Raw genomic sequence first — 27,144 nt, 5'->3', positions numbered from 1 at the left:
GTTTATGAATCTGCAGATAGCAATTTATTTCTACTACTAAGGTTTTTAAAACAAACTAGGATAACTTATGTTGTTTTTGTTGTATAAACATACACTAACATTCTAGACAATAACAAACCATGTACTGAATGATTTTCTTTTTCTGTTTTATTTTAGTGTTACTACATAAACAGTTATCAGATAATGAGCAGATTTTTCAAATCTGTTTTTCTTCAGGGAGGAACTAATCCTAAATCTGGAACAGTACTATTTATAGTGGAAAGTGCTATAGATTTTCTAAGATATCAGTTTTTCATGGGGAGACAATAAAGTATTATATAGCAAAAAATCATTCTGGTTTCTAGAAAACTGTTGCCAAAGAATCTATATATAAATAGAAAACACAGTGGTCTGAATGTACTTGTCCTGAGCATTTTAAAAGGAAGGCATTCTACTTCTTAAATATGCTGGGTTTTAGCTTACAAATACCCAAGAATAATACAAGAGGCTGAAGTGGCTGAACTTCCCTGGTCAAGTGTTTGAGCTGGCCACTCAAAGAACATCCATAATCCTTACAGGAATTGAGGCTTCAGTTCAGGAAAGCATCTCTAATCCACACAGCACATATGACAATTTTAATGTTTTCATGAATAATCTCTTGAGAAACTCATCTCCCTACAAGAGTTAGTTGGTATTGACAAGTGCCAGCTCTTTATTTAAAGACTTGAGGGCCTCAGCTACAACCCATGAGGCTGAACCACACTTGCCCACATGATGACTGCAATGAAACCAACAGCATTGGCTCAGAGTGAGTCCTCACACACACCACGTGAGTAGGAGCTGGGCTTTGATTACTAAGGCTGAAATTACTAAACCCTTGCAGGGACTTAGCACCTGAATCATATCAGTCTTTAAAGCTGAAAGCCTCAGGAAAAGTTCTTTGGTCCAACGTGGTGGTGGTCCAACGTGGCTCAAACTGCTGGGGAAAGGAAAGATGTAGACACATTTATCAGCTCTTGCACTTCGAGCATCCTACACATCCAGTGCACCCCGTTCCCCTCACTGCAGAGGCTGTAGCCCACAGTGGTCTCCCTCTCCTGGGGGATGCCCTAAAGCCTCATACCTTGGCACAGCAGTTAGTGTTGCCAGTCTTCTGACCAATATTACCAGTCTGAAATACTGATGCATAATGAATGAGATCACAGGGAACTTTCTCATAGGGAACTCTCACATTCTGAGCTTTCTTTCCAACATTTTGTCTCTTTCATTTGGACTGCAGAGAAAGTCCTGTATTAAATATTCTGTATTTCCAGATTCTGTTACAGTTATCCAGCCTCTCTATTGTACAATACATAAATGTTAAGGGTGTAGAAATTTACAGGCATAAAGAAGAATTGTATCAGGGCATTATGTTTTCATAGAAATCAAAATTATTCTATGATTTTGAATATTTTTAAAATGAGATTCACTATGTAATTTCAGGTTATCTATAAGCCTGTTAATTTCCTAATAAAATACAGGACAAGAGTGCCATGTCTTTTGGTTATTCTAAAATCCAGACACTGGATATACACAAGAAAGTGGATGGCTTTTCTTCTCCTTTCTCTCTTAGCCCACTCTACAGTGTAAATATGCCTTATTTGCAATGCATGACTGTAAGCCTTCTGCTGATTCTTCACTAGAGAAATAAAAGAAAATGCACTTTATCAGCTGGGATGACTGGAGAGAAAGGTGTGTCATGTAGCCCTGGCTGAAAGCAGACAGGTCTGTGTGTTTCCAGGGGCATTGTTTTAAACAGAAAGTATGTCCATTCCTGCCTGTGTTTCCCAAGACCATACCTCCATTCTCTGTTTGACACCTAATCTTGGTGATAACAGTCTGGCACTTAATGCAAAACATAATTTCCCTTTCTTGTCAGTTGGTCTATAACCATCTGAAAGTCTCCATTGGAACCAGATTCATTGGAATCACCAGATTTTGCATTTTTTTGGGGCTGGTGGCCAGTTGTGAGGTCAGTGATTCCTCACCTGAGTCCAGCTGATCCTTTCAGAAAGTACAAAGCTCTGAGATCTACTACTTCAAGCCTTACAATCCACCTCACCCTAAGGAAAAGCGGACAATCCATTTTCCCTGCTGAAGAGGGATGTTATAAAATGAGCCATCCAAATTTGCTGTGCAGCTGCCTGGAGCCAGCCATCCCCAAGAACTCACCAGAGACAGATCTGGCCTCTGCTTGGAGGACTGACTGGAATCATCTGTCCTGCTGGGGCTTCGTATCTCAATGACTTCTCCTCAAGCAGGTGCCTCAGCATCTTTCTGGCACAGAGCAGCAGGGGGAAGATGAGCTGAGCAGTCCAACACTGGAGCAGCCTGCAGAAACCAGCATGAAGTGAATATGTGTTCCTGCTGAAACCTTTCCTACTGGTGTCTCCTGTTCAGCCAAACTGTCCAGAGTGGGGTTTCTTTAAGTGGGTAGGAAATGTTTGTAAGTATCTTGAAGGGGAGCAAAGGAAACTGTAAGGTGAACCAAATACTGACTTTTTAACTTCATGCCCCATTTTTGTGAGCCGTGTTAAAATAAATTAATCTGAAGCTGCAAAAGAAGCCTCCTTCTTAGAGCAGCTCAGTAGCAGTTTGCGTTTCAAGACTGCTGTAAGCTAGGCCTAGACCCTCATCCCTGCTGAAAAAAATAAAGGTCAGTTAAAAAATAGTCATCTAAAAAAATAAACTAAGCTGGCTTAGCTTCCCCAGCCTAGCAGGGGGATGCCAGATGGATGCCAGATCTGGAAGCTAGGAAGCCAAGGAATAGGGGAAGAGGCAAAACACGGGGCTGCCCAACATAAGGTCACCACCTTGAAAAAAAAAAGCTTACCCTGCAGCAGAGGCAGACGATGTACAAGTCTGCAAAAAGGAAAATCCATGGGAGGTGGAGAGGATTTGTTCAGGGGAGGAGTTTTAGTCCATGAGCAAAAGTCTGGGTTCCTGGTGAGGGAACTGTATTGGGATTCAAAAGACAGAAGCACTGCCTGGCATCAGCATTAATCTGTAGTGTGACCCCAGGGCGAGTCATTTCACCTGCCTGGCCACATCTGCCGCCCCCTCTCCTGCACTCAGCCCACTTGTTTGTTTAGACCACAAATTCCTCAGGAAGGGAGGGCCCCTTTCTGTGTGTTTGCTCAGTGCTTACACAAAGGGACCTGCCCTCTGGGGACTGGAGGTACCACTCTCAGATAAATAATCACCCACCCTGGAGTCCTGCTAAAGGCAAACCCTTAATTATTCCGAGCCCAAGGAGTTTCAGCTGAAAGTGCCTGCTGCCAAACCAACAGAGTTAGAGGAGGCTGAGTTTTAGGTCCCCTTCAACATAGTATCTTACAAAAGGAGATCAGGAGCCTGGCCATCACTCACTTTCACTCTTCTGCTTTAAAGCAAGTTCATTTCAAATAACACAATGGGCCACTGCTATGCTCAAATACTCACTAAGGCAGAAACCTTTGGATGTCAGTGGATTAAACAGACATTTTACTACTGCAAATTAAGGTTTGTTTTTGCTAGCAGATAGCTCTGGGCTGATTTAGCACCCATCAGTTCTGAGGAAACTGGAAATATTCCAGACTGATGAACTGGGCAAAAAATAAGCTGCTTTTTTAAAAAATTAAAAAGTAAAACACAGGAAGATCTTATTTTCTGGGAATTTAAAGGAGAGAAAGTTAAAATAGTTTTAAGCTAATCCTCATGTACCCTGCTGAGATGGGTTTTACTGCTGGGGTGGTGGTTTGGGAAGAGGAGAGGCATTAAGAAGAAAAGGAAAAAGATTGAAGGTATGATGCAGCTCACATGAAAATGTACATGTGCACTTGATTTATGTTGGCTTGGAGTTGTGTATTGCCTGCAGTGGGACTGCTCAGTCCACGCAGGTCAGTGTAAGCCTCTGGAAGTTGAAAATGTGTAGTAAAGATGTCTTTCCATGGCCTTTCAGTGGAAGCTGGGCTGAGCCCTGTAGGCAGCATTGCTTTCTTCATGGTCACAGAGCCACTGAACCATGTGAATTCACAAGTTTCTGCTTCCCATTTCAGTTTTCACACTATTGGTTTCTAATATTCCTGCATGCCACTTGTGTTTTCAAGCCACAACGATTAGGGGTATTTCCTTCCACTTCAGTGATATGAATCCCACTGCACACACACAACACAGAGCAGCCTTTAAAATCACCTCCATTCCATTTAAAATAGCTTCTGTAATGTTTTGCATCTTGGGTGTCCTGAGCAGCAGCTGCAGCTGTGATGAAGGCAGCAGGTTATTATGTCAGTACGATGTGGAGGTGACACTTAGCTACATCCCAAGATGGAGCTATGGAATTGCCAGGAGGTGTAGGGTTTAGGTTGAAACCAGCAAGGCTTTCTCTGAACTCTGGCTTTTTTGGTCTTGTCTGTGGTCTGACTTTGATGTCTAAGAAGTGTGAATTTCAACTGAAGCTTTTCTTTTGTGATTGCAGGTTTGTTTTCTGTGTCATTCCCCTAATGCTCAACAAGACGTGGATCCATGATTCAGCCTTTCCTCAGTGAGGATGTTGACAACACCAGGACACTCTGTCTTCCACATCAGTGCCTATGTTCACAAAACTTCTGAGAACTTAATTATTTTTTAGACCTCTATCCTTCTGTCAAGTTGAATTGAACAAGGCCAACAGGTTCAGAAGTTATTAGGGGGAGGCAAAACAAACACAGCATGAGTGCATTAACCTTGTTTTCACAGGAACTGGGCTGAAAGTCCTCTCTCTCCCTACCCAAACACAGAGGTCTGGAAGAAAGGTAACCCCTCACTTTGGAGTAGAAGACCACTTCCAACTCCTGGGGTGAGGAGGAGACACGCAGAAGGCATGCTCTTGGGATTTGTTGGCTCCTGCAAGGCTTGATGCACCTTGCCTTTGGATCAGCAATTCAAAGATGCTGGAAAATAGCCTTTTCCTCACATTGCTTCCAATGACAGTGACTTAAAAGATCAAAATGCTTGGTGCTGCAACAAAGAGCACGCAGGTGCTGGATGGGGACACTAGGAACCATGCCCACGTGTGTTAGGGTAACACAGCACGGTGTCCAAAGAGAGATTGTCTGCATGGCTGGCAGGGGAGCACTGCTGGGGAAGGGCTGGCCCAAAAGAGTGGCATTGTCCAAGTTCACGACGCTCCCGCGTGAGCCGGCAATTGCTGCCTCTGGGAGAGACTTCCCGGGGATCTGACATGAGGCATTGTGCTCTCTGCCTGTGGATTTGCACCTAAGAAGAGCTGATCTATAAATCCAGACTTGAAACCCTCGTGGAGCTACGTTTGCTTCAGAGCTAGCGTTGCTCTGGCAGGCTGCCCAGGGATTTAGGCTCGGTTAATCCAAGCTTGGCTCTCCGTGGCAGACACCCATGGAACAAAGGGAATAAAGCTTCCACGACCCCATCAAGCTGCTGGTCAATCTCTCAGCCAGGTGCAGAAAGCGGGCTAGGCAGCCCTCAGTGAACTGTCTTGGATCAGAGAGGGCCAAATTCCCAGCAGGGGTGTGCAGACAAATCTATAGAGATTTTCTTGCCGTAATTTCCCAAGTCTGGGAGCCTCACACACCGAGCCCCCAGTGTCTGTGCATTTCACACAATCTTTAAGGCCAGCTGTGTTGAAATTCATCACTGCTGCTTTCTGCACAGCCAATCTAACAGGGAAATAAAAAACAAGAATGCAAGGAGAAAAATAAATTGAGTTATCGGTTTTGCTATATGTTATGTCCTTAGGATTATACAGATTATTAGTTTTTAAATATCAACATGTTAGAGTTGATACAAGCAGTACCAATGCTCTAAGAGTGATAATGACATGTGAAGGATTAGGGTTACAAGCAGTTTGTGAGATGCTATCATCTGTTCTTTAAGCATTGCCTAATAATTTGTTAGTCACCTAATTGGATTTTTAACTGGGCTGTCTAAACATGGAAGCTAAACATAAATGTGATTCAGTTTGGCTGAATGTGATTTGCATCTTTGGCTGTTATGCTGCTTATAAATTTCCTTTGATTATGTCTCTTTTCCTAATTCCTTCTGTTCATTGAAAGGCTGTATGCAGGTTTGATTGCCAGAGGGATTCATGCCCTTCAGATCACTTTTGGGAACGATCAGGTAGGAGTTACCCCCATGAGGACTGGTCACAACTGCACCAGGGAGTCTTCTGCAACCCACAACATCTTTTTAATCATGTCTGGTAAAGCTTGAATGACAGAAGATGTGCTTCCCCTGCTGAATCCCTCCTGAGCCTGTGCTGCAGGAGCTGCAGACTTGCAGTCACCACCACGTGTGCTCACTTGCAGCCATTATGGAGCAGATTTGAAATAGTGCCTTTGCTTAAATGGTTGCAAATGTTTCCCTGTTATTTCAGTTGGCAGTCAAGCCAGTACTTTATTTTCTGTTTATTTTCTCTCCTGTGCTGAGAAGTGGGAGAATACTCTGCAGCCACAAGACAGAAACCAGAAGTTGGGGAGCAGAAAGGTGCACCAAAAGACAGGTCTTGTCATAAAGCAAAACGTGCTGCCCCAAGCACACACATTTCAGTCCCTGTTTCTTGCAGCATCACTTTTACTGCCCTGGCTTGATCTTCTTCCACCCAAATGTATTAAGCACCTTAATATACCTTTGAAGTATCCTGAAGTGTCCTGAACTCTGATTTACATTTGGTTCTCCTATTTCCACAACTTGGTTCAGGTCTGGGTCCAAAGCCAGCAGGTGGCAGGAAGGCTTTGGGCTGGCTCTGGTGGCACTGGAGCCCCGGGATGTTTGCCGGTGCCTGCCCCTCTCAGGCATGTTAGTCATTGCTCCTTGGCACAGCACAGCCCGTGATTAGCATTTCCTTCCTACGCCAGTCCTTCATGCCGCCGCTTCAGCTCTGACTTTTTGTTTTCCTCCTTCCCCCCTTCCCAGCCAAAGGGGAGAACAATTCCTGGAAAAGAAAAATGCTTTTTCCCCTGCATTGCCGAAACCTTTGCAAGGAGCTCTGGGGAGGAGAGGGTCGACTTTGGAGAACATATGGCTAAAAGCATTTGGGGGTTTTCAGATGGTAAATGACCGATGAGGTCTCAAAAGGGTTTTATTTATAAATGATAGACTCCTGAGAGAGAAATAATTGCTGCTCTCCCAGGCGTAAAAAAGCAATTCACCTGACATAAAACCCAGGGATAAAATTAGCTAAATGAAAGCAAGATATGGCAACTGTATTAAGCCGCTTTTTTTTTTTCCTCTCTCTCTCTCCCTTCCCTGCTGAATGGTGAATCATTTTAATTTTGTTTTCCCCTCCTTTCTTGGAAGGAGAAAAAAAAAAAAAAAAAAAAAAAAAAAGCCAACGCCAAAGCAGTGCCTTGGGTCTGAAAGAACAGATGGTGCCCTGGGCGGCCCTCCGGAGCGCTCGGCAGCGTGCATTCCTCCACTCCAGCACTCAGATAACTGAGTTATACAGCACACGACCATCTGGTGTATGACACATCTTGTGTCCCCCGGACAATGCCCCAGCAAACCTCTTCAGGGGAGAGGTTAGTTTCTAGGGTAACAGCAGCATGTGCAGCTCCAGGCCTTATTGAGATTCAGGGCTCCTCACTTGTCCCTATTCTTCTCCTCCCTATTGTTGTCACTTGAGCTTTTGCTGCTTGGTTACACCGAGACTGACAATATCCATCAGTATTTTGTCCCCGGCCCAGAAACCATTGTCTCCAAATTTTGTTTCATTATTTATGTTTTCAATATCCAATGGTTGACTGAAGCATCTGCTGTAGAGTGATAAGGCAAGTGCCTATTGAGGAGAGCTGTGCTGCTGCCTGACAACGATGGTTTGAATTATTTAGGTTGTGGTTGGACATGCATTTGCAAAAGGCAGGGTACCCGTGAAGCACTGAGGTGACTTTATTTATTTCTCTGTTTCAGGTTTTTTTAGGTGCTCACATCTTTTAATCCAGACCCCAAAAAACTTAAAGCCTCCGTAGAGAAGTCAGCACTGAAGAAGTAGCTCTGTTCATTGACTGGAGGTCTCTGGATGTTTTCTTGTGGGAAACTATTTGGAATTGGGGAAAAAAAAATAAAAACGAGGGGTTCACCTTCCCTTTAATTTTCTGTGGGGTTTGTTTTGATGTGACTTTGGAGTTTGAGCATTCATTTCTTCACTTATTTGAAAAGCCAAGGTCTGGCTTATAACCATGGCCAAGCACTATGCACGGTAATCTAAAATTCTGTTTCAGCAAGCTAATCTTAATCAGCAAAAATAAGTAGGTGTTCTCTCCACCACTACAAGACATGTGCCCCACTGAATCATTTACTCCATTACAGAACAATTATACCAGCAGTGATACCTTCCTCACGTACCTGAAATTGTCACAGCCAGACAAAATCCCCCCCACATTCTGCTTAGATCTGCATGAAGTAGCCTGGTCATTCAATGGAGTGGAAAATACCTGTACAAAAATGTAAAACATCAAGCATGAGGTCTAAGCATTAAAAACACACAACTAAGAAAGTACAGCTGATGCCTAAGCAAAACTTGCTTAACTGCAGGCCTCAGTCAAGGTATGAGTAACTCCAAAATACTGCACTGCATGTCAGGTTCAGGTTGAGTATTAGAAAACCAGCAATAACAGTGAAGAGGTGTTCTGTATGCTTGTATGAAATAATAATAACTATGTACATAGATATTGTGATTAATTTGCCATAACATCAAGTCTGATACATTATTTTCACACATTTATAAATGGAGATTTTACTTTCAAAGTAACATTTGTAAAATACAGATATTGGACCTTAAAGGCAAATCTTAAATCATTTGTCTAAAATTGAGCTACTATCAGGAAAAGAGGAAAAAAATTTGGGGATTTTCCCCTTGTGAAACAACATTTTTTTTGTAGACTGGTGGCAGGAAGTAACAGTGAGATGCAACCCTGAGCCTGGTTTTAAATATTCTAATGAAATTCAGTGTTGAGTTGCAGCATGTTCTGCCCCTGACCTGCTTGTGAGGTGTGCCATGGTAAGTGCATTTGCTTTATCACATGCTTGAGTTGGCATCTGATCATAAAACAGAGACCACACTAGGGTGCATGTACAAGAGGAGGAGGAGCTAATCGTGGGCAAGCCTGGCTTAGCAGTGTTTTTCTTGGCAGCTTTCAACAGTGAGGAGGAAGGGACAGAGTTCCTATTTTCCTGTCTAAGTGTTGAAAGTTGTCAGCAATTTGCTCCACCAGAGCCTCTGCATTACCTGTGTAGGTGTAAAACCTTCCACTCAGCCAACCAGGCAGAGCCAGCTGGGAAGCTGCAGAAGCACCTGGGCTTCAGGTGTTTGTGAGTGCTCAGGGAAGGTCCAAACACCCAGGTCTGTCACATGGACTGCAAAAGGGGTCCAGCTGTGCAGCTTTTTTCCACTTCTCACAGCCCTCCCACCTCCAGGGATGGAGTCTGCAGCTCTGAGGTGCCTCAGCATCTCTCAGAACATGAGAACAGTTGAAAGTGAACCAGAGCAGGCTGTCCCCTCTGCAAAAGGTGCTCTGCCCTCCATGCGGTAAGGTGAAGTGTTTCTATAAGAATTGTGGAAGCTGCACCCAGTGTTGAGCCTTAACTGGAGCACTCTGGTTACTTGAGCTGGATGAGTTTTTCCTGAACGTGGTATGGAGCAGAAGAGTGACAAGGGTGGTCAGAGGAATTAAAGGGCCTGTGTCAGGAGTTTCTCTGTCTAACCCAACAGAACAAAAGGCTAAGGCTGGTTTCCATAAACATACAGGAGAGACAATTGCAGTTTCACACGAAAGGCAATGTTGGTATGAGAACAAATGTGTTGTCAAACAGTGGAATTATTAGTGGAACAAAAAGTTGTCCACTAATAGATATTTTTTAAGGTTTCTAAACATCAGAGAAGGGCCTCTGTGCAACAACACTCTGGTGAAAATGTGGGGAACCAAACCTCCAAGCTTTTAGGTGACACTTGATCAATTTCTGGAAGAGGTGATAGGTTGTGATTGCCTGCAAAGGCAAGGAACTGGTCCTCATGACTCTCAGGACATCTCTCCCTCTCTGGTATTTCATCAGTTTTAAAGCCAGAAGAGCCCTTTAGATCATCTGGCCTGAATTTCTGTATGATACAGGCCATAGATCTCACCCAGTTACCCTTTGCTGAGCCCAGCAATTTGTCTCACTTAGGCATTAGCTTGCCATCACCAGAGAAATTATATATACCTCTATATTTAAATATATATCATTTTTGATAACTATTTAAAGAAAAGTGAAGGCACACAGAGGCACAAATGATACAGCACAGTGATGCAGTATGGAAGCAGAAGAGAGAACTCACTTCACTTCTGTAAGTTCTTGCCTGCAGACTTCAGCCTAGAAGGGTTTGTCCAAAGGAGCTGGTTTTATTTCCCTTGAGGAAAAGAGGAGTTGCCATTTTCTTGCATCCAGAGTAAGAAAGGTGAGCCAGGCAAATCCTGCATATTGCAATATCCCTGCCTTTACTGTCTTGTCACTTCAGGGGGGCTAATTAGGAGCAAATAGGGGGTGAAAAGAAAGCCCAAGGGGTCTCCATCTGTGAAAGCAAAGGCTGCTTACATGAAAAAGCTCAGCTGAACCAGGAGGGAACCTTCATCTTTCCAATTTTACATAGAGGACGGACAAGGTACAGAGTATATAAAGCTTTGCTCAAATACATGAAGAAGTGGAGAAGTGAGCATTTTTCTAGGATTGTACTAAGATATCTGTGTAGTGTTTGAGGGCCACACTTGACCGTGCTGTTCTTCCTTTGTCCAAACCTCTGAGAGCCAGATGAAGCCAACCAGTTTTTCATACGATCTGTTTCATTGACAGCATAGCAAATGGCCTCTTAGCAAAGAGGTTTCTCTTTGGAAAGGATCACTGAAGAGTCAGAAAAGCAAATTAAATTAAGAAGCATAAAGCATAGTGCCATGGGCAGAGGGCGGAAGAATATGCTGCTGTTTGCGTGTGATCTAAGTCAAAGGTACTCAGTTTTTTCCAGGAATATCTGAATACTTTCATACTTTAAAAAAATAATCATGGCACAGACTGTTTAGAGGAAAAAGCAAAACAAAACAAGTGGGGCTGTGAGACATGATGCAATTTGCATCTAAATACCTTTTAGAGATAAGAACGTGTTCAGAGGAAAACACAGTATTGCCAGTTCACGAGACTTACTTTCTGGTATCTTTGTGGGAACCAAATGAATTGCAAAACATCTGCAAGGTCCAAAGTGTCAATTATGCCTTTATGTACGTGGAGGAAATGTCACATGATGGAGGCAGTCATTGGACATGGTCAATTGTAGGGTTTTATCCTTTGCTTAGCCTTAAAGCCTCGCTCAACAGTCAGGTTAGACAATGGCACTGTCAGAGCGGGAGATGGATCAGTTTGGCCACTCAGAGGAGGTGCTTATCAGCACAGAAAGTGTCCCCAGCCTCGGACAGCACTGACATTTCACTTGCAAAGCCTGGCTCAGGGCTGCTTCAAAGAAGTAGGCTTCCAGATTTGCACGTCCAGAAGCAGCCAGAAATGAAAAACCGAGTACAAAGCACAGATATCAGATAGGATTTGCAAAAGTAATCATGCAAATGAAGTCATTTTCCAAAGTTTCCCTTAAATCAGATCTGTGTTTCTTGGTAAGATTTCTCCTCCATGATTTATTTTTAAAAATGCCAACTTTGCAGAAGCATCTTACAGGAACATATAAAAGGAGGTTGTGCATCATTCAAGGGCCGTAGGAGCTGCCAAACGAGAAGAATGGTTTTGAAAGGCCCATATGTGTGACTCTGAATGCCAAATATCCTCATTTTAATGGCTTGTGTGTTACAGTTTATATTGAGCACTTCAACAAGTCCCAGTAATATTCTTTCCGGATTTACAAACTTGCACTGCTTCTCCGGGAAACTTTTAAATCCAGCAACATTTGTAATACACAGTTTGTGTGTGTTTTACTACAGACAATGTCTACACAAAACAGCATCTACATTCTGTAAAATAGCTCAGAAATGCCACTGGCACCGTTTCCAGCTGCGCTCCAGGCCGGGCTCTGATCTCTCGTTTACACCACGGCTGATCACTCTCTAGTCCATCTATCCATGTGTCAGATGATATGTTTAGGTCCTTCAAAGCCCACACAGATGCTGTCAGAACCTGTGTGCAACAGTCATCTGCAAGAGGGGCTCTGTAGGGCACATTTTTGTGGAAGTTAATGGAAGACATTTATGCAGAGAGTCCTGCAAAATGGGACAGTTTCTCCAAAGTCTGGTTTCTACGTTTGTGGAAAGAAAATCAACAGCCTGAACTGCATCAGCCTTGTCAACTCCACAGCTGCAACCATCATCCTCTTACTCTTTAATTACACATTGTCACATGCAGATTATTGGCATCAGCTCCCCTCCCATCATGGAAGCTTTGGACTGAGCTTGTAAACATTATTTTTAATTATTATATTATTGCATCACTATGGATGCTTTTGTAAAGCCTGCGTGACTGGGCAAACGTGTCTGGCTTCACTCTGAGTGTGTGTCCCACCAAATGGCATACCATTAGCAAGATATGAGCCAGGCTGGATAAGAAAATGAGCAGCAGATGGGGGGAAGGAGGAGGCAGGCAGAGGAGATGTTTGGTAAGGAGTTACTAACTCTTTAAGGCACGTGTGTTTCTGCTGCCAGACTGTGGTGTTGGTGCTGACACTATAACACCACCCTGGAACCTACACCAAAAAAACAGGAGCTTGAATTATGTAACTTGTAAAAAGTCTTTTGAGGGTCAAGGTAGGAATCTGTAAGGGATTCTAGATCTGTGTGATCCAGGCAAGGAGATAAGTGAGCAGAAAGGGAGACATGCAGAACAAGTGTTTTCTATTGCTTTAGAAAGCGTGCAGCCAAAATTGGAAATTAAGCACCAACAATGAAATCTATTCTGAATTGGAAGAGCCTTCACACTATTTTAATTTGGATTTTTTTTATTTAGTGTAGCTGTATTTACCAGTGCAATGTGAGATAGAGTTTGGGAGAGATTTTACCTACAGGAGTAAACTCTGCATCCACCTGCCCTTGGCCTACAGCAGCTGTTCAGTGCTTGTTCTGTCTAAAGTACTGGTCAAAAGGCTGGCTTAAATTATACCCAAGAGGAGAATGATGGTTTTGCTCTGGTTGTGATGAGCTGTCAGTAACTAAACAAGTTATGACAAGGTAACCCATACACCTAAAGAAGAAAAACAACTGGAAAAGGGTTGGAATTTGCTCTGCTGGGGAGGAGTAAGTTGCCTAGTAATCAAAATGACAGCATTTATTTAAAGTTTGTTGGATAAGCCTACCAAGGCAGGTATTCCAGGAAAGGGTGGAGCTCATATCACAATTCCAGGAATGAAAAGGGTTTTTATGAAGGGAGCAGACACAGATCATGTACACTGTGAGATAAACCCACTGGACAGGTCTGAAGTGCATCACTGTTTGGGATGGGTTACAGCAACATGAGTTTGGCTCCCATTTGTAAGGGAGCATGAGGGAAGACTGCTATACAAGACAGTTCTAGCAGCAAAATTACCTGAAGGGATGATTCCTGGAAACTGTTCTTAGTTTGAGATGTATGGCAACAGTTTCCCCGTGCCAGTGAAGCTTGCATAATATCGCTGCAAAAGAAAACATTTAATCCAGTGTAAAATCCAGCATCTGATGGTGAATGGATCAGGCTCCAGCCTTCAAAACCTCTCTAAAGGAAAACAGGAAATGCCAGGAGGGGTCAGATTGTTGTCCATCATCTCTGTGGGAGAAAAAGGCTTATATTTTTGGGGAGGGGGAATCATACAAAACCATACAATTTCTAACTGGCCAAAGTGATGTGTTAGAGTTTCCTATTTCTATGTTGGTTTACATGTTTAGAACAATTATCTACCAACTGAACTGAACTCAAAATATCAGTGTCCAGTCCCTCCTCTTTGAAGACCTTCTCACCAGCAAAACAGCACAAGGAAGTGTTTAATGGATTCATACTGTTTTGAATATGGGTTCTTGAGAAGTTGCTAAGTAACCACTTGAGAGGGGTAGATTCCTTTAAAGCCAGGTGTGCATAGAAAAATGCAGGTTTATCTGAAGAGAAACTTGTATTTCTTCAAAACTTTATGCAGCAGAGTCAGTGACTGCAGTATTCCTGTCCTCCACAAAGGGGGAGGTAGATGCCAATGGCTCCTCTCAGGAGCTCTTCTTTCACCTGAAAAGACTCCAATCCACATATTTTACACACGAGAGATCTGTATTAAGAGATGGACTTTTTGTCACACACTTATCTCAAACATAGGCAAAAAGTGTTTGCATTTACTGAGCATGCTGAGAAACCTACCAGATGGGGACTGTCCAGCTGGTAGTTCCCTATGGACTTGGGAATATTGGTGACACTTCCATTTCTTATCCTGCCATAAAGATTTGGATAGAAACTTAAGAACTACCAACATGTTTCTTTTGCAAATCAAGGACTGCTTTTCCTCCAGCTGCCTTATGCCTCCTCTCTGGCAGATTCACTGCTCACAGGTCAAATAAAAAGGCAATTTTTGCCATCATCTAAATGAGTTTTCACCGAGATTGCATAAATCTAGGCCTGAATATCTCCTGTTGGAGCTGGTAAAAATACTGTTAGGAGATGCAGTGGAAGCTGAGCCAGGCTTAGCACTCTCCTGGTTACACAGACCATAGGATAAAGGTGGATGTCTCCCAGGAAACAAGGCTGCCACAGCAATTTGCTGCTATATACCAACCACCCTGTGGTTTAAAATGAATGCTATTTAGCCTATCAACAGGGAAGGCAGTGGATTAAAACAGCAGCTTTGCCATTACTTCACCAGTGATGATCTGGTGATTTGTTTTCTGAGTTGCAGCTTCTGAATGCATAGGATTACTGAAAGTTTTTGGGCTTTGTTGCAAAAAGGAGCTTTTTAGCTCTTTATTTGAGCAGGTGGGGTGGAGGTGGGAAGTGTGATCAGATTGCAAAGCATCCTGAAAGTGGACAAAACCTGGTTTGTATGCACCTGGCACATAATTGACTTCAGCTTGCAGCCTCTGAGCACTGTTGTGCCCTTTGCCAGATCCATGATGTTCACAGGTGTGGGGCAGCCAAGCAGGAATACCCTCATGAATAAAACTCCTCCCTGCTGGCTCTTTGCTACCCTCATTACCTCATTCCTTCTGCAGAGAGCCTTGGAAAATACCCTGTCCTGGGTGAATAGCACTAGCAGCATGTCCCCAAGGAGGATGGAGGGGCACCTATCTAGGGGTGATGTTTTAATCTTTCTGTGTTTATCTATGGAGAAGCCAACAAAATGCTGCATCATCTCTTTTCCCTGTTAAACACAAGTAAAGAAAGATTAGGATAGTATTTTTCTTGTGGTATACTTTGGACTTCTTAGTTAAGTAGATTTGTCTCTTGTAGAGAAAACTGCTCTTTGCTCTTTATCAGGAAAATACCAAGAGCAGAAAATGTGTGCTGAGCTGCCAGAAAAAGCCCATTCATCTGTGATGTTACCCTCAGGTACACAGCTAGGGTTTAACCAGGTGTACTCTCTAGGGGAGCCATGCAATGTCCCGTTTGGCAGGTGTGTAAATGCTACTGACAGAGCACAATTTCAGCTGTTGGGTTCTCAGTAGTTGCTCAGCTCAGGGTCCTCTAGGAAGAAGCCAAGGCAGATCAGATTGGAACAGGTTTTTAGCATATCCTTCTTCACAGTGCAGTGTCTTGATCCCAAATCTATCCACCTCTGTTCTCCTTCATCTCAGGGCTCCCCACTGACCCTGGGAATGCTCCCCCTCTCACAGACCCATTCACTGCAATTCCATTTGCTTAGTTTTCCTCCCTTTCCACAATCAACTGCACAAAACATGTTAAGGGAAGTTTCTCATATCTAATCAGCAATGTCAGGTCCCTGTGTTTCAATGAACCCAGCCTGAACTCTCCTTAAGATGGATTCTGGCAAGAAGGAAGCACCAGCCAGCCCAAACTGTGGACCAGCTGAGGTCCTCACCATAAGGAAACAACGTTTTCCAAGTACAGTCACAATCCTGTACTTTAGTTCTATATTATTCCGATTAAACTTTTTTTTTTATTATTTCTCTTTACACACTTAGAGTTGGCCTCACTAGTTGTCCTATATTTTTTTTGGACCTCTAATGTGTTTCTTCAAACAGCATTTGTTAAGATTTGAGCCTTATCTCCTCTGTTTGAATACCAGTGCTGTCACTTTTTTGTTCACTTGTCTGTCTGGGATTCTGTATATTTTGGTACCTCTTTATTTTACTAAATACTCCTCTTAAGAATACTGTGTTTGGTTTTGCATAATGGTAGATTTTGCTCCTGGAACAACTCTGCCACCTTTCTTTGGCCAAATTATGAGTTATTAATGAAACATTATCTAACATGACACTTAAAGTTTTAGAATCTATCCAAAAATCAACATTTAAGTACCTTAATTTTGCTATCACTCACCTGGCTATTGTGAAAAAAGCATTACCCTCATTTTAAAATCACTTCAGATGTTTTTGTGTAATAAAATTAAAACTGTACATACTTGTCTTAAAAATCATCAGGGTTACTCATTGTATTTTCTGTGTTATCACTGGAGATTTAAATGAGTTGTGTGCTCTGTGGCCAAAAAAAACACTTGCTCTGTGATTTCTATTCTAATTGCTGCAGTCAGATTGGAGTCTGGGTCTGGAGGAGTTTGGGAAGAATGGAGCAGGTGGGAAGCAGGATGGCAACAAGGGTCAAACTTCGTTAATTCACAGATGAAATACAGGAATATGTTTCAGTGGAATAGAAATTAAGCTTTGAGAAATCAATCCTTCTAGCCCAACTGCATGGATAAATAAAAATTAGTCAGAACTTTATTATTGCCTTCATTGGTCTAAAGAAGCAGACAAAACTGTCAAGGTTTTGGAAGGGCATGTGATGATCTCAACTAATAATTTTAAAATCCATGCAATTTGTTCTCTTTATCTCAAAACCAGGGTAGTTCTGAAGTGCTGTGTTAGAAAGGTGTCAGATACAAACTGTTCCAGTGATGACCACCTTGTTTGAGAAGTCCAGCTGCTGTGAGAACAGGAGCAGTACAAAGATCTTTATTCCCTCACTCCAGCATGATTAGCTGCCCCCCAAACACCTCCCTTAGCATCTTGCAGGTGCTGGTAAAACTTGCCGCGTTAAGCATCACATGAGCTGTATCTCACTGGGGTTGAATAAGTGACTTTAGCTCCTGGTGGGTGGCTTTGGACAGGTGTCTCTGTCCCAAAACAGACTTGCTTAACTGTTGCCCCTTTTCCACCTGTAGCTCTTCCATCTTGTAACCAGAGACAGCACAGGTTACCTCCACACCCCTGTTTACCGAGTCTGGAGTAGCAGCTTTGTTTCTTGCTCAAGATTAAGGTCTTCACGACAGGAGCGTAAGTGGGACCCCTCAGACATTTCTTCACCCAGAAACACAGCAGCATGTGAGAAAGTGTTGTCAGAGCCTCTGTTTGTCATCCCCTCACTGCCTTTGGGTTTATCCCCCAAAACTGGGAGATTAAATTGTAGTGAGACATGGTACGACCTTACACGTTTGTTCCTCAGCTCTCTTTTTCCAGGGGGATGCTCAGCGCTTTTGGGCAGCGACGTGTCTGTGTGAGTCCATTCCAAAGCAGACTTTTGGAAAATGGCTCAAGTGACTATTTTTTCCTAGAATGCCTGGATGCGGGGGATGCAGGGAGCGCGTCCCCACAGCTCCCCATCCTCCTCCACCTTTGGCTGTCACGTTCTCCGCTCCAGCAGCAGCCGGGCGGGGGCTGCGCTGGGGATGCTCCTGGCCGGGAGGAATTGCCTGGGCGCTCTCTGTGCTGGCGTTTGCGGAGCGGCGGGACCCCGGGGAGGGTCTGTCCCCTCCCGGCGTGCGGCCGCCGCGGGGCCAGCAGAGGGAGCGCACACGACGCGGTGCTGTTGCGGCCCCGCTCCCGGCGGGGGCTGGGGGTGTTCGGGGGAAAGCCAAGGATTTCCCAAACCGGCCCGTCTCGCCCTTTGCCCACCCGGGCCGCAGCCACACCGAATGTGATTTTTCCATCGTTTTATGTTGTAAGGCGGTTTGGGCAGTTCCTGTGCGGGGCTGAACCCGCACGCTAAGAGTTGTGAGTTTTGGCTTTGTCCCCCAGAGCATCTCTTCTCTAACCACACTACAAAATCCACAAATACCTTTTTAAGCAGACACCGTGTCTAGGAATGCCATCCCCAGCATGCCACTGATGCTTTAAATGTGACTATCGCCCCTGCAGCCCTTGTGAGCGTCTCTGATTACAACTGCTGAAGCTTCCACGTTCTGGTGGGCTTATGCAGCCCATCGAATGACAACTGAGCTCAGTCCCAAACTCTAGTGGTCCTTGATGCAGAATTGGTTGGAATAAGTCTTTTGCATGAAAATGATCAAAATTTAAAAAGAAAACCAGGTCATACAAAGAAAACTCTTGAAAAGACTTAGTCATAAAAAGAAAAAGAAATTTATTTCTGCATCTGCCACTTGGAAAGCACCAGCTGCTTTATAGACAAAATCCACCCCAAAGAGCCTGTGATGTGAGACCTCAGCCTCACAAACCAATGGGGAGCTCTTCCACCTGCACAGAAATCCATGGATTTCAGGGGAGCCTGCATGAAACATTTTGCAGTAGACCTGAAGCCAGTCACACAGATGGGCAATGTGACATTGGTTTATCCATTGCCCTTCATTATATCCTTAGCCCACCCCCCCCTCCCTGTGCCCTAGCTAATCTTTATTTTCCATGTACAAAGAGGGAAAATGGCTACTCCAGATGTCTCTAAGCTCCTCTCAAAAGCCATTATCTGGCAGGTCTCTCTAGAGGACTGTGCTAACTGTGGGAGTGTTGCTTAGTGGATAATAGTACCTATCCTCTATTTTCATGCTTCTAACAGTGAAAGATCTGGAGATGTCTAACACATTTTCAAGCAAATCACCAAGACAAGCAATAGCAGGGATGATGGGGAAGGGGAAAAAAAGCAAATGTTGGAAGGACCTGGGCATTTTTGTGGAGGACTAATCAAGCTTTGATCTGCGGAGCTTTTTTTTCCTTCTTCTTTCCTTTCCTGACAAGCCCCAAACCTCCCCTGCCCTGTGAATGTTTCCCTCTAATTTTGTGTTCTTACTGTCTTTCTCTGACCTCTCTAAGACTTGGCTCACAGCTGCCAAAGTCTCCCCTCCATCCAGGCTGTGAGTCTGTGGGTTGTTTCACTCCAAAATTGTCTTCAACAGCACCTTCTGAATGTGGAGAGAGCAGACACTCAAAAGGAGGTAAAAAGAATGGTCTCTGGCTTGCAGAAGTCCCAAGTGTTTAGTGAGGTGGCAATACCTTCTAACACAGTGAGTTCTTCTGCCACTTCTCATTTCTGAGTGCAGTCCCATCAGAATGTAGAGAGGATCCTAGTGAAGGGGAAAGGAAGAAGCTTGTGTTATTCCTCTCCTGTGTACTCTCAAAAACCTGGGGCACTTTGGAGGCTGACACAAGGCAAACCTAAAACAGGCTCATCCTGGAGGAGTCTGTGATTGCCAGTGCGATCTGTGCAATCACAGATTGTGCCATCCTCTCTTATATTCCCCTGGTGGGGTAGAAGCATTTCATACCAGCCAGCCACCCTGGCGGTCCCAGCTGCACTCACTCCATGCTGTGGCTGGGGCCAGCAACACAAGAGGAATTACAGCAGTGATGGAAGCTTGTTCCACTGAGCTCTATACTTATTACTCTCCCGTCCAGATCCACCTGAAAGGCATAAATATGTGTGCTGAGATTTCTGAGCTAAGGCTGGAGGGTGGAAAAAAAGCTTTGAGGCTAAGTCCAATCCATATGGTTTTTCAGAGTTTGCCAATAGATAGGGCTGTATCAGGACACAAGGTGGGCACTCACTCAAAGCAAGGGACTGCTTGAGGCAGCAAGCCAGCCTGCAGTTCACCTGTTCCAGAGTAGCAGGGCTGCTGTGGTCAAGGCTGGGATACAGGAGCAGGCATCAAGGAAGAGCGCTGCCTGTGTGCTTCTGGAATTGTCCCTTTTCCCGTCAGGGAGCAGACTGTGTCAGCGTGTTTGTGCAGCATCCATGGAGCAGCAAAAAGTTGTCTTGCCTGCAGTGACCAAGGTCTTCCAGCTCACTCTGCCTGTAGACTGTTGGTTAACTCAGGTAAGACAGTGAACCGCAGAAAATCAGATATTGAAGTAGCCACATACACACATGAAGACATAAATAAATACCATCTATGCAGCAAGCACAGAAAAGATTAGCGTCCTCTTAGATATAGGTTTGAGTACTTCTGCTTTGGTTATTATCCCAACAAATATCTTTGGACAAAAACCTCTCAGCCTTTTTATCTTTTTACTGGAGAGGACATAGATTTACCTGTGCCTGTGCTTCCAAAGAATACATAATTCAGATTTACTATACCCTCTGCTAAAGATTCCGTGACTTAATAAGATGTAGGAATTTGTCATTCTGTTTGTAAAGTCTTCAAGACACTCAGCTTATTTTAAGCCATAATACTGCTGCCCTACCTAAGAAATGATTCTACAGCAGCTTAGGTAGGCTTCTCTTGTTGCTGGTACAGGTCTTTTTAGTCCTATTGATATGTAACCAAAATTATGCTCATGGGTGCAGCACTCTGGTCCGTGTTTGATACCAGGTTTGCAAGTGGTTGTGGCTAAGCACATCAATCCCAAGGGTAGCCAGGGGAGCCAAGCCATTGCCTTTAATTAGGTGGTCCACTTGGCTAGGGGCACTGCTATTTTGTTCAATAACCTTTACAATATTTTTTCTAATCATCACACGTTTTTTTTCCTGTCTTTTACTAACCCAAATCTGTATTTTCTATCTCCCTGAAAAATGAAACTCAACCTTAACCACTAACAAATTCATCTGGGGGACCACAGGACATTAACATGAGGCAAATATGAGGCAAAGATGCAAAATTAGCCTGCATGCCACCCGTGTGACAAGGATCTATCCAGCTGTGGAGGGCACTTATTTTACAGACAGTAGTATCCGTTGTGCTTAAAATACACCTCGAGGGTACAGCAGGGACTGTAACATGTTAGAACCCTGCGCTGAATCGAGAGCCAGCCCCAGACTTTGCAAAAAGGAATGGTTGCTGCTCACAGCTTCAAGTGCAGCGCAGAAAGGACCTAAGAAAGAGGGGGAAAAAAGCAGGAAAGAGCTTATGCTTGGATGTCTAGGGCCATCTGCCACCACAGAAGTACAATACTGGATTCTTGAAATGTAAAAATAGATCTCAAAAGAGACATGTTTTAATGAACTGAACACAAAGAAACATGGTCGAAATAAACTGAAAACAGAAGCAAGGTTCAAGGATCTGTTTGTTAAATGAACACCCAAAGCCAGAATATGTTTTTAGTGCTGGAGAATGCTGGCTGTCTGGTTTCTGCTAAAGCCTCTGGTCTCTCTTTGGGATGCATGTGGGAGAAGGAGGGGGTGAATGGCAGCCCTTGTTTGTCCTCTCTTGAGGAATCTAATTATGTATCAATTGATTTCAAAGCCTGGAATAGTAACTCTCTACAAAACACTCGCCCAGAGACATTGTTCCAATTTTCGCCTGTTCATAATTTATTCACCTCCGGTTTCAATGAGAAGGGTGCTCCCTCATACTGATTCGCTCCCCACAAGCTGCACGGAAAATCACAAGTTTGTGGACTTTATAAAAACCAAACCAAACCAAACCAAACCTGCACACACAGCGCTGTGAGGCGAGGGGAAGGAGTCCGGGCAAGCGGGGGGGAACAAAACGCAGCTCCTGCACGGTGGGACTCACGCACCCCACTCCGGCGGGCAGCCCCCGCCGTGCCTGGGCCTGGCTGGGAGCCCAGCTCCTGCCCTTGCCCCTCGCTGCCAGCACAGCCTGGAATTACCCTGGAATGTGGGGGGCCGAGCTGCGAACCCCAAGGGAACACTGCCACTCACAGCACTGCGCTGCCCCGAGCATCAGCGGGGCGAGGCGCGGGCTGCTGCGTGTCTCCTCTTGCTCGAGGTGCAGAAAAATCAAAAAATGTTTTGGTAGCCCCCACTCCAGCCCTGGTGCCACCCTATCTGCTCAGGCCAGCCGGTTCACGGCCACCCTGGGCTTTCCCTCTGCCCTGCGGGACCCCAGGAGCCTCCAGCCACCCCGGCGGAGGGACGGACCCCATGCCTGGGGACCCCCGCGTCCCCCCGGCACACGGTACGGGGGTGACCAACCAGGCCCGCGGCCCCGCTAGCCCACAGGCCCCGTGCGTGGGGACTCGTCTTTGCCTTTGGGGTGGGGGTCCCCCGAAGCCACGGCTGTTTGCTCGCAGCGGGAGGCACCCGGTGCCGCTGCCTTGTGCCCTTGTGTCCAGGGCAGGATCGCGGCCTCCAGCCGGGCAAGCCCTCCCGCAGGGCCTGGGCCCCCCAAAACCCCGCACCGGCAGCGGGCCGGGCGGCTGGAATCCATCCCTCCCCCCTCCCCAAAGCAGCCGAGCCACGAGTCTCCTGTCATTCAGCCTTCTGCCCGGCTGATCACTGTGAAAAGAGCCGCCCCGGTGACAGAAACACATGAATATTGACTGCAAACAAACCCCGGGGGAGCGGCACCTGGGGGGCTGCGAGCGCCGCTCCCCCCCCTCAGCCCGCGGGGAGCGCGCTCACCTGCAGCGGGGCGCGGGCACGCGCGTGCAGCCGTGCATGCGCAGCCGTGCATGTGCACGTGCAGCCGTGCGTGTGCAGCCGTGCAGCTCACACACAGCACACACGTGCGTGCCCGGCCCCGCAGGCCCGCCCAGCCGTGCCCGGCAGCCCCGGCCCGGCCCGGCCGGAAGGTCCGGCCGGCTGCAGCCCCCCCCGGGCCGCTCCGGCCCCGCGTACCTGCCGGGGGAGCGGCAGCTGAGTCTGTATGGCTGGTGGGTTATAATGGGGCTGTCCCCCGGGGGGGGAGCACCATAAAAGAAACACGTTTCATTTACAAGTTTCCCCCAGCTGGCCCCCGACTTTAGTCCTTATTCCCTTTCTGGAGAGGGGATGGGGGGAGATGGCTTTCCCCCCCGCCCTCCCTTTTCATGTATCTACCCCGGGCCAAAATCTTTGCTTTCACTTCCAAATCCTTAAGCTTTCTCAGTTTAAAGGCAGGAGTCATGGGGGAAGGGGGGGGTAGGAGAAAAAAAACTCTAACCCGCGCAGTTTTCCATTTATTTTGGGACCGTGGCATCCCCGATTGTCCCTTTCCTCTTTATCATCTCCATTCAAAAAAAAAATAAAATTAGTAATTGCTTTGGAAATCTATTTTGGAACAACCCTCCACCCCTCTCCCCTGGAATTAAATAAACAGCATCTGGAAGCCGATATATCACCAAATGCCCCCCCCCCCCCTTTTTTTTTTTTTTTTTTTTTTTTTTTTTTTTTTTTTTTTTATTTCTTCCCTATTGTTTAGGGTTAGGGCTGTAAATAACGTGTCGGGTGCGTTTTATGGACAAGGCACGTTTCTAAGGTGTCCCCCCGGTATAGCGTCAGAGCGGGCTGCAGGCTCGGGGGTGCAGGGGGCCGACTCCCCCCGCCAAGCCTCTATTAACAGCCTATTACTGCGGGTGGGGGCAGGGAAGGTGCAGATTTAAATGGCCTCTCCCCCCTCCCTTGAAAAGCAGACAATTTTGATGAGTGGGTTTTTGTCCGGATGGTTTGTAATGGTGCCTGTTTTGGGGTGTCCCGGGGGGTCCGGGAAGCTTTAATTCGCTCACAAAGGCTCATTTGCAGGTCAATGCCATGGCACACTCGCCTCTCCCCTTTGCCTAAATCTCCTTTTGTTCCCCATCGCCTGCTCCTCATGCCAGATGGCCGCGGAAAATGCTAATTTTCTCTTCCCCCCCCCCCCCCTTTTTTTTTCTTTTTTTTTCCTTTTTTTTTTCTTTTTTTTTTTTTTTTTTGCATTTAATTGCAGCCCTTTGCAGATGGGGGCTGCGGAGTGTGTGCTTCATTCAAATGAGGTTTGCTTTTTGGTTTCCAGGCACGTTTCTAAAAGTCCGATCTGAGTCAGGCAGGGATTAGCTTGACAGGGAAGTGATCAGATTAAAATCCGTGCATGAGCTCGGCCTCGTCCCTCCCTCCCTTTAAAGCTCTCCTCCTTCCCCGCCGCTTTCCTCCCAGGAAAAAGGCAAAATCTTCTCTTTCCTCAGCATCTTGCCATCGGAGGGGTCATAAGGCTGGCTTTGCCGTGAAAATAAATGTTTTCTCTCTTTTTCAAACTTTCTTTCAAAAGAGCAAGCCTTTGGTCTTTGAATTTGATCTAGATGGGAGGTGGGGAGTGGGTGCCACCACAGGTCTGGGTCTGTGAGGGTGGGGATGGGGACTGCAGGGTACAGGAGGGCAGCCGCTGGCACCAGAGAGTGTAGAACCCTCCTGGGGGAACCCAGTTACCTCCAAACGTGTGGTGGGGACAGGAGAGCCACCAAAAGCAGGTCGGCAAGAGATGCTGAGAGAGGTGTGCCCTCTTCTTCGGGGGTGTCACTTAGTTTTAGTAGGATGAACTTGTCCTCAAATGGAGTCTGGAACCTTTGAAATGCCTTTAAAATGCTCGCACTGAAATGCTTGCTCTCAACAAGGAAAAGAGTGCCAAAAGAGCAAAAGTGGGTTTTTTTCCTCGCCTTAAAGACAGCTACTCAGTGCATGCAGCAGCTGCCCAAGATGAAGCCCGGAGCCCTTCTCATGCAGCCGGCTGCTGCTGCATGGGGTAAGCCCTGGGTCTGGGCTACTCCCTTTTGTGGGTATTTTGTGGGTACATGTAACCTGGGGGGAATGCTGCTCTTCTTCACCCAACGGCAGGGTGATTTTGCCCCTGGGATAGGAGTGGGTTTGGCTCCTGAGTGTTCAGCCAGAAGAAGTCTTGACAAGACAGACAAGAATTTTAAGGCACTTCTACATTTTGGGTGGCACTGGGTTTGGAATTGTGCTCTGCAGCAAATCCCTCAGCAGTAGGAAAGGCCCAAGGATCTGTCCCAGTTGCTGGTGGGGTTGGATGTGCTTTAAGGCACCACTAAGATTTCCAGATGGACCAAGGCCAGGGGTGTGCAGGGGTAGAGCTGTAGGATGGCTCATAGTGAAATCAGAGGTGTCACCATCACGAGCTGGAACAGGTGAGCACTGAAATCTGGGCTCACAAAGGTACCCAGTGGGAAAAGGAAATTAATGTCTGAAAAGTTTTAGAACTATTTAATGGTGCAGACAAGCAAACTCAACAGACAGCTTATCATTTTCTGTGCAGTCACAAACCTACACTTGATTTTTCCCAAATTATTTGTTTTGTTACAGCAAGATGCTGACGTTTACTCACTGATGTTGGATCATGGTGACCAACTGCATTGCTTGAGTTCTCCTTAGTTTTCTGGCTTAATTAAGGCCAGCCTGCAAACACTGATCCAGGTGTTACATAAATGGCTGGCACAGACACCTGGATCTGTGTCTGCAGGCTGGGGGAGTAGCTCTGCAGCAGCAGTTGGCTGTCAATATGAATTTTATATATGCATATACACACACATATATATGTATGTATCACACATACACACACTTTGAATATTTGGGTTTTGAATTACCCATCTATTCTGATTTTTGGAGCTTAAGAAAAACACCCTTTGAAAAAATCATTGTCAATTGCGGCTGATTGTGCCCCAAAAGATAAACCACAGCTTCAGCTTTAGGACTTTTAGGTGTGAAGTAATTAAGTAGTGCCTTTGCCTACCAGGTAGGGTTCTGAAGGAAGGAGGGGAATATGCATGCCATCTGTTTTTTGCCTCTTTCAGTGCTGGGAAGTCACGATTGATCTGTTAAAAATTAATTATTGCATTATTCTAATACTTATTTATTATATTGTATTACCCTAATAATTCTATTATTTCTGATATTGCATTACACTAGTTTCTATAAGTAGCTCATTGTGAACGTATGGAAGCAGCCATTCTCTTCTGGTTAACTAGTAAAAATAAAAGCAAAATTACAGTAGAAAAAGATTTAACTCTAGTATCCCTCAAATCTTTAGTAATTATTTATGTGTGTCTTTCTCTCTTACATTTGTGTTGGGGAGAGGCAAATCCCATATATTCTGGATTTTTGTTTAAGTTAGGTTTGTTTCTCTAAGAATTCAAGAACATTTATTTGCTTAAAGGCTTGCCAGTAAAAAGGCCCCAGGTCTAATCCCCTTTCTGCTACACACCAATGAAACTTAGGAAACTCTTTGACTATTGACTTTTTCACGTGGAAACTGATCTGCTCAAAGTGAAAAGAAACCATTTCTTGGAGGGGGGAAGAAAAAAACTCTGTGGAACTCTGTTTTGAAGAAGTCGTCGTCCTTGGCCTGTGGAGTAGCAGCAGAAGCAAAGGCTTTTTGATCCTCAGATTTGTAAACTTGTAGACATAATAATGCCATTTCTCTAGTGTTAGCAGGTGTCCTGTCTGGAAGTTGCTGCCTCAGCCTCCAGCAGAGCTGGGAATTAGAAAATTGTCTGTCTTTCCTGAACCGTGAAGTGCTGCTCTTAAATAAAGGCCAGGTCAGATGTTAAAGGGACATTCTTGTCTCCTGAAGCCGAAATAATCTACAGTCACGTCGAGAAATGAAGGCATCCTCCTCCCAAAATGGTCAATCTCTTTATCTCCCATTATATTCCGCAGGGTCAAGAAAAAAAAGCCCCTTCCGTGCCGACATTTTGCAATATTTCTGCTAAGTCTGTAATTATTCCGGTTCTGCATAGCTGAATTTCAAGGAAATATGATAATCGGGAAAGTTTTATTCTCTTCCTTTTTCTTTTCCTTCCCCTCCGTCGTCCCCCCCACCAATGTCCTTCATCTGATAGGAAGTTCATATATAAATTCTTCATATATAAATTCTGTATTTTCTCTCTGCTTGTTAAAAGCTTTTAAATTAAATTGGTACTATTATTTTTAACCTAGCGTGGTCAAAGAGAATTTTTGTACCAAGCCCTCGAAATCCTGCAGACAGGCACAAAAGCCAAATCAACAAGCACTTCTTTTAATTTGCAGCTAACTCCTTCTGATAAGGTGTCTTTGCCCGCTGTGTTTTATGGGTGTTTGCTAACAGCGATTGTTATGGAAATGACCCCCAGA

At 45.1% G+C, this 27,144-nt stretch overlaps 1 protein-coding gene across 7 annotated transcripts; it reads right to left on the bottom strand.

Annotated features, from left to right (window-relative positions):
- Positions 1-132: 132 nt before the first annotated feature.
- On the bottom strand, positions 133-22,792 carry LOC147652506 (uncharacterized). Of its 7 annotated transcripts, XM_086892642.1 has the most exons (6): positions 22,690-22,792; positions 13,555-13,639; positions 8,356-8,444; positions 2,852-5,672; positions 2,191-2,349; positions 133-958 (listed from the first exon to the last, which is right to left on the bottom strand). In XM_086892642.1, exons 1-4 carry the CDS (start codon positions 22,725-22,727, stop codon positions 5,468-5,470), a joined length of 417 nt encoding a protein of 138 aa, XP_086748768.1. In that variant the 5' UTR covers positions 22,728-22,792; the 3' UTR covers positions 133-958; positions 2,191-2,349; positions 2,852-5,467. The 7 variants fall into 7 exon arrangements, 1 of the variants encoding a protein (XP_086748768.1); XR_015287896.1 differs by lacking the exons at positions 133-958; positions 2,191-2,349; positions 2,852-5,672; positions 8,356-8,444; positions 13,555-13,639 and adding exons at positions 18,493-18,685; positions 19,191-19,288; positions 19,380-19,450; positions 19,652-19,787 and having other exon boundaries at positions 19,932-22,693; XR_015287895.1 differs by lacking the exons at positions 133-958; positions 2,191-2,349; positions 2,852-5,672; positions 8,356-8,444; positions 13,555-13,639 and adding exons at positions 18,493-18,660; positions 19,191-19,288; positions 19,380-19,450; positions 19,652-19,787 and having other exon boundaries at positions 19,932-22,693.
- Positions 22,793-27,144: the final 4,352 nt, after the last annotated feature.

This window comes from Cyanistes caeruleus, chromosome 6, assembly GCF_971803275.1.
Source record: "Cyanistes caeruleus chromosome 6, bCyaCae1.hap1.1, whole genome shotgun sequence".
Taxonomy (NCBI): domain Eukaryota; kingdom Metazoa; phylum Chordata; class Aves; order Passeriformes; family Paridae; genus Cyanistes; species Cyanistes caeruleus.
Note: the sequence above shows the minus strand (reverse complement) of the source record. Positions and strands in the feature narration are given on the sequence as shown.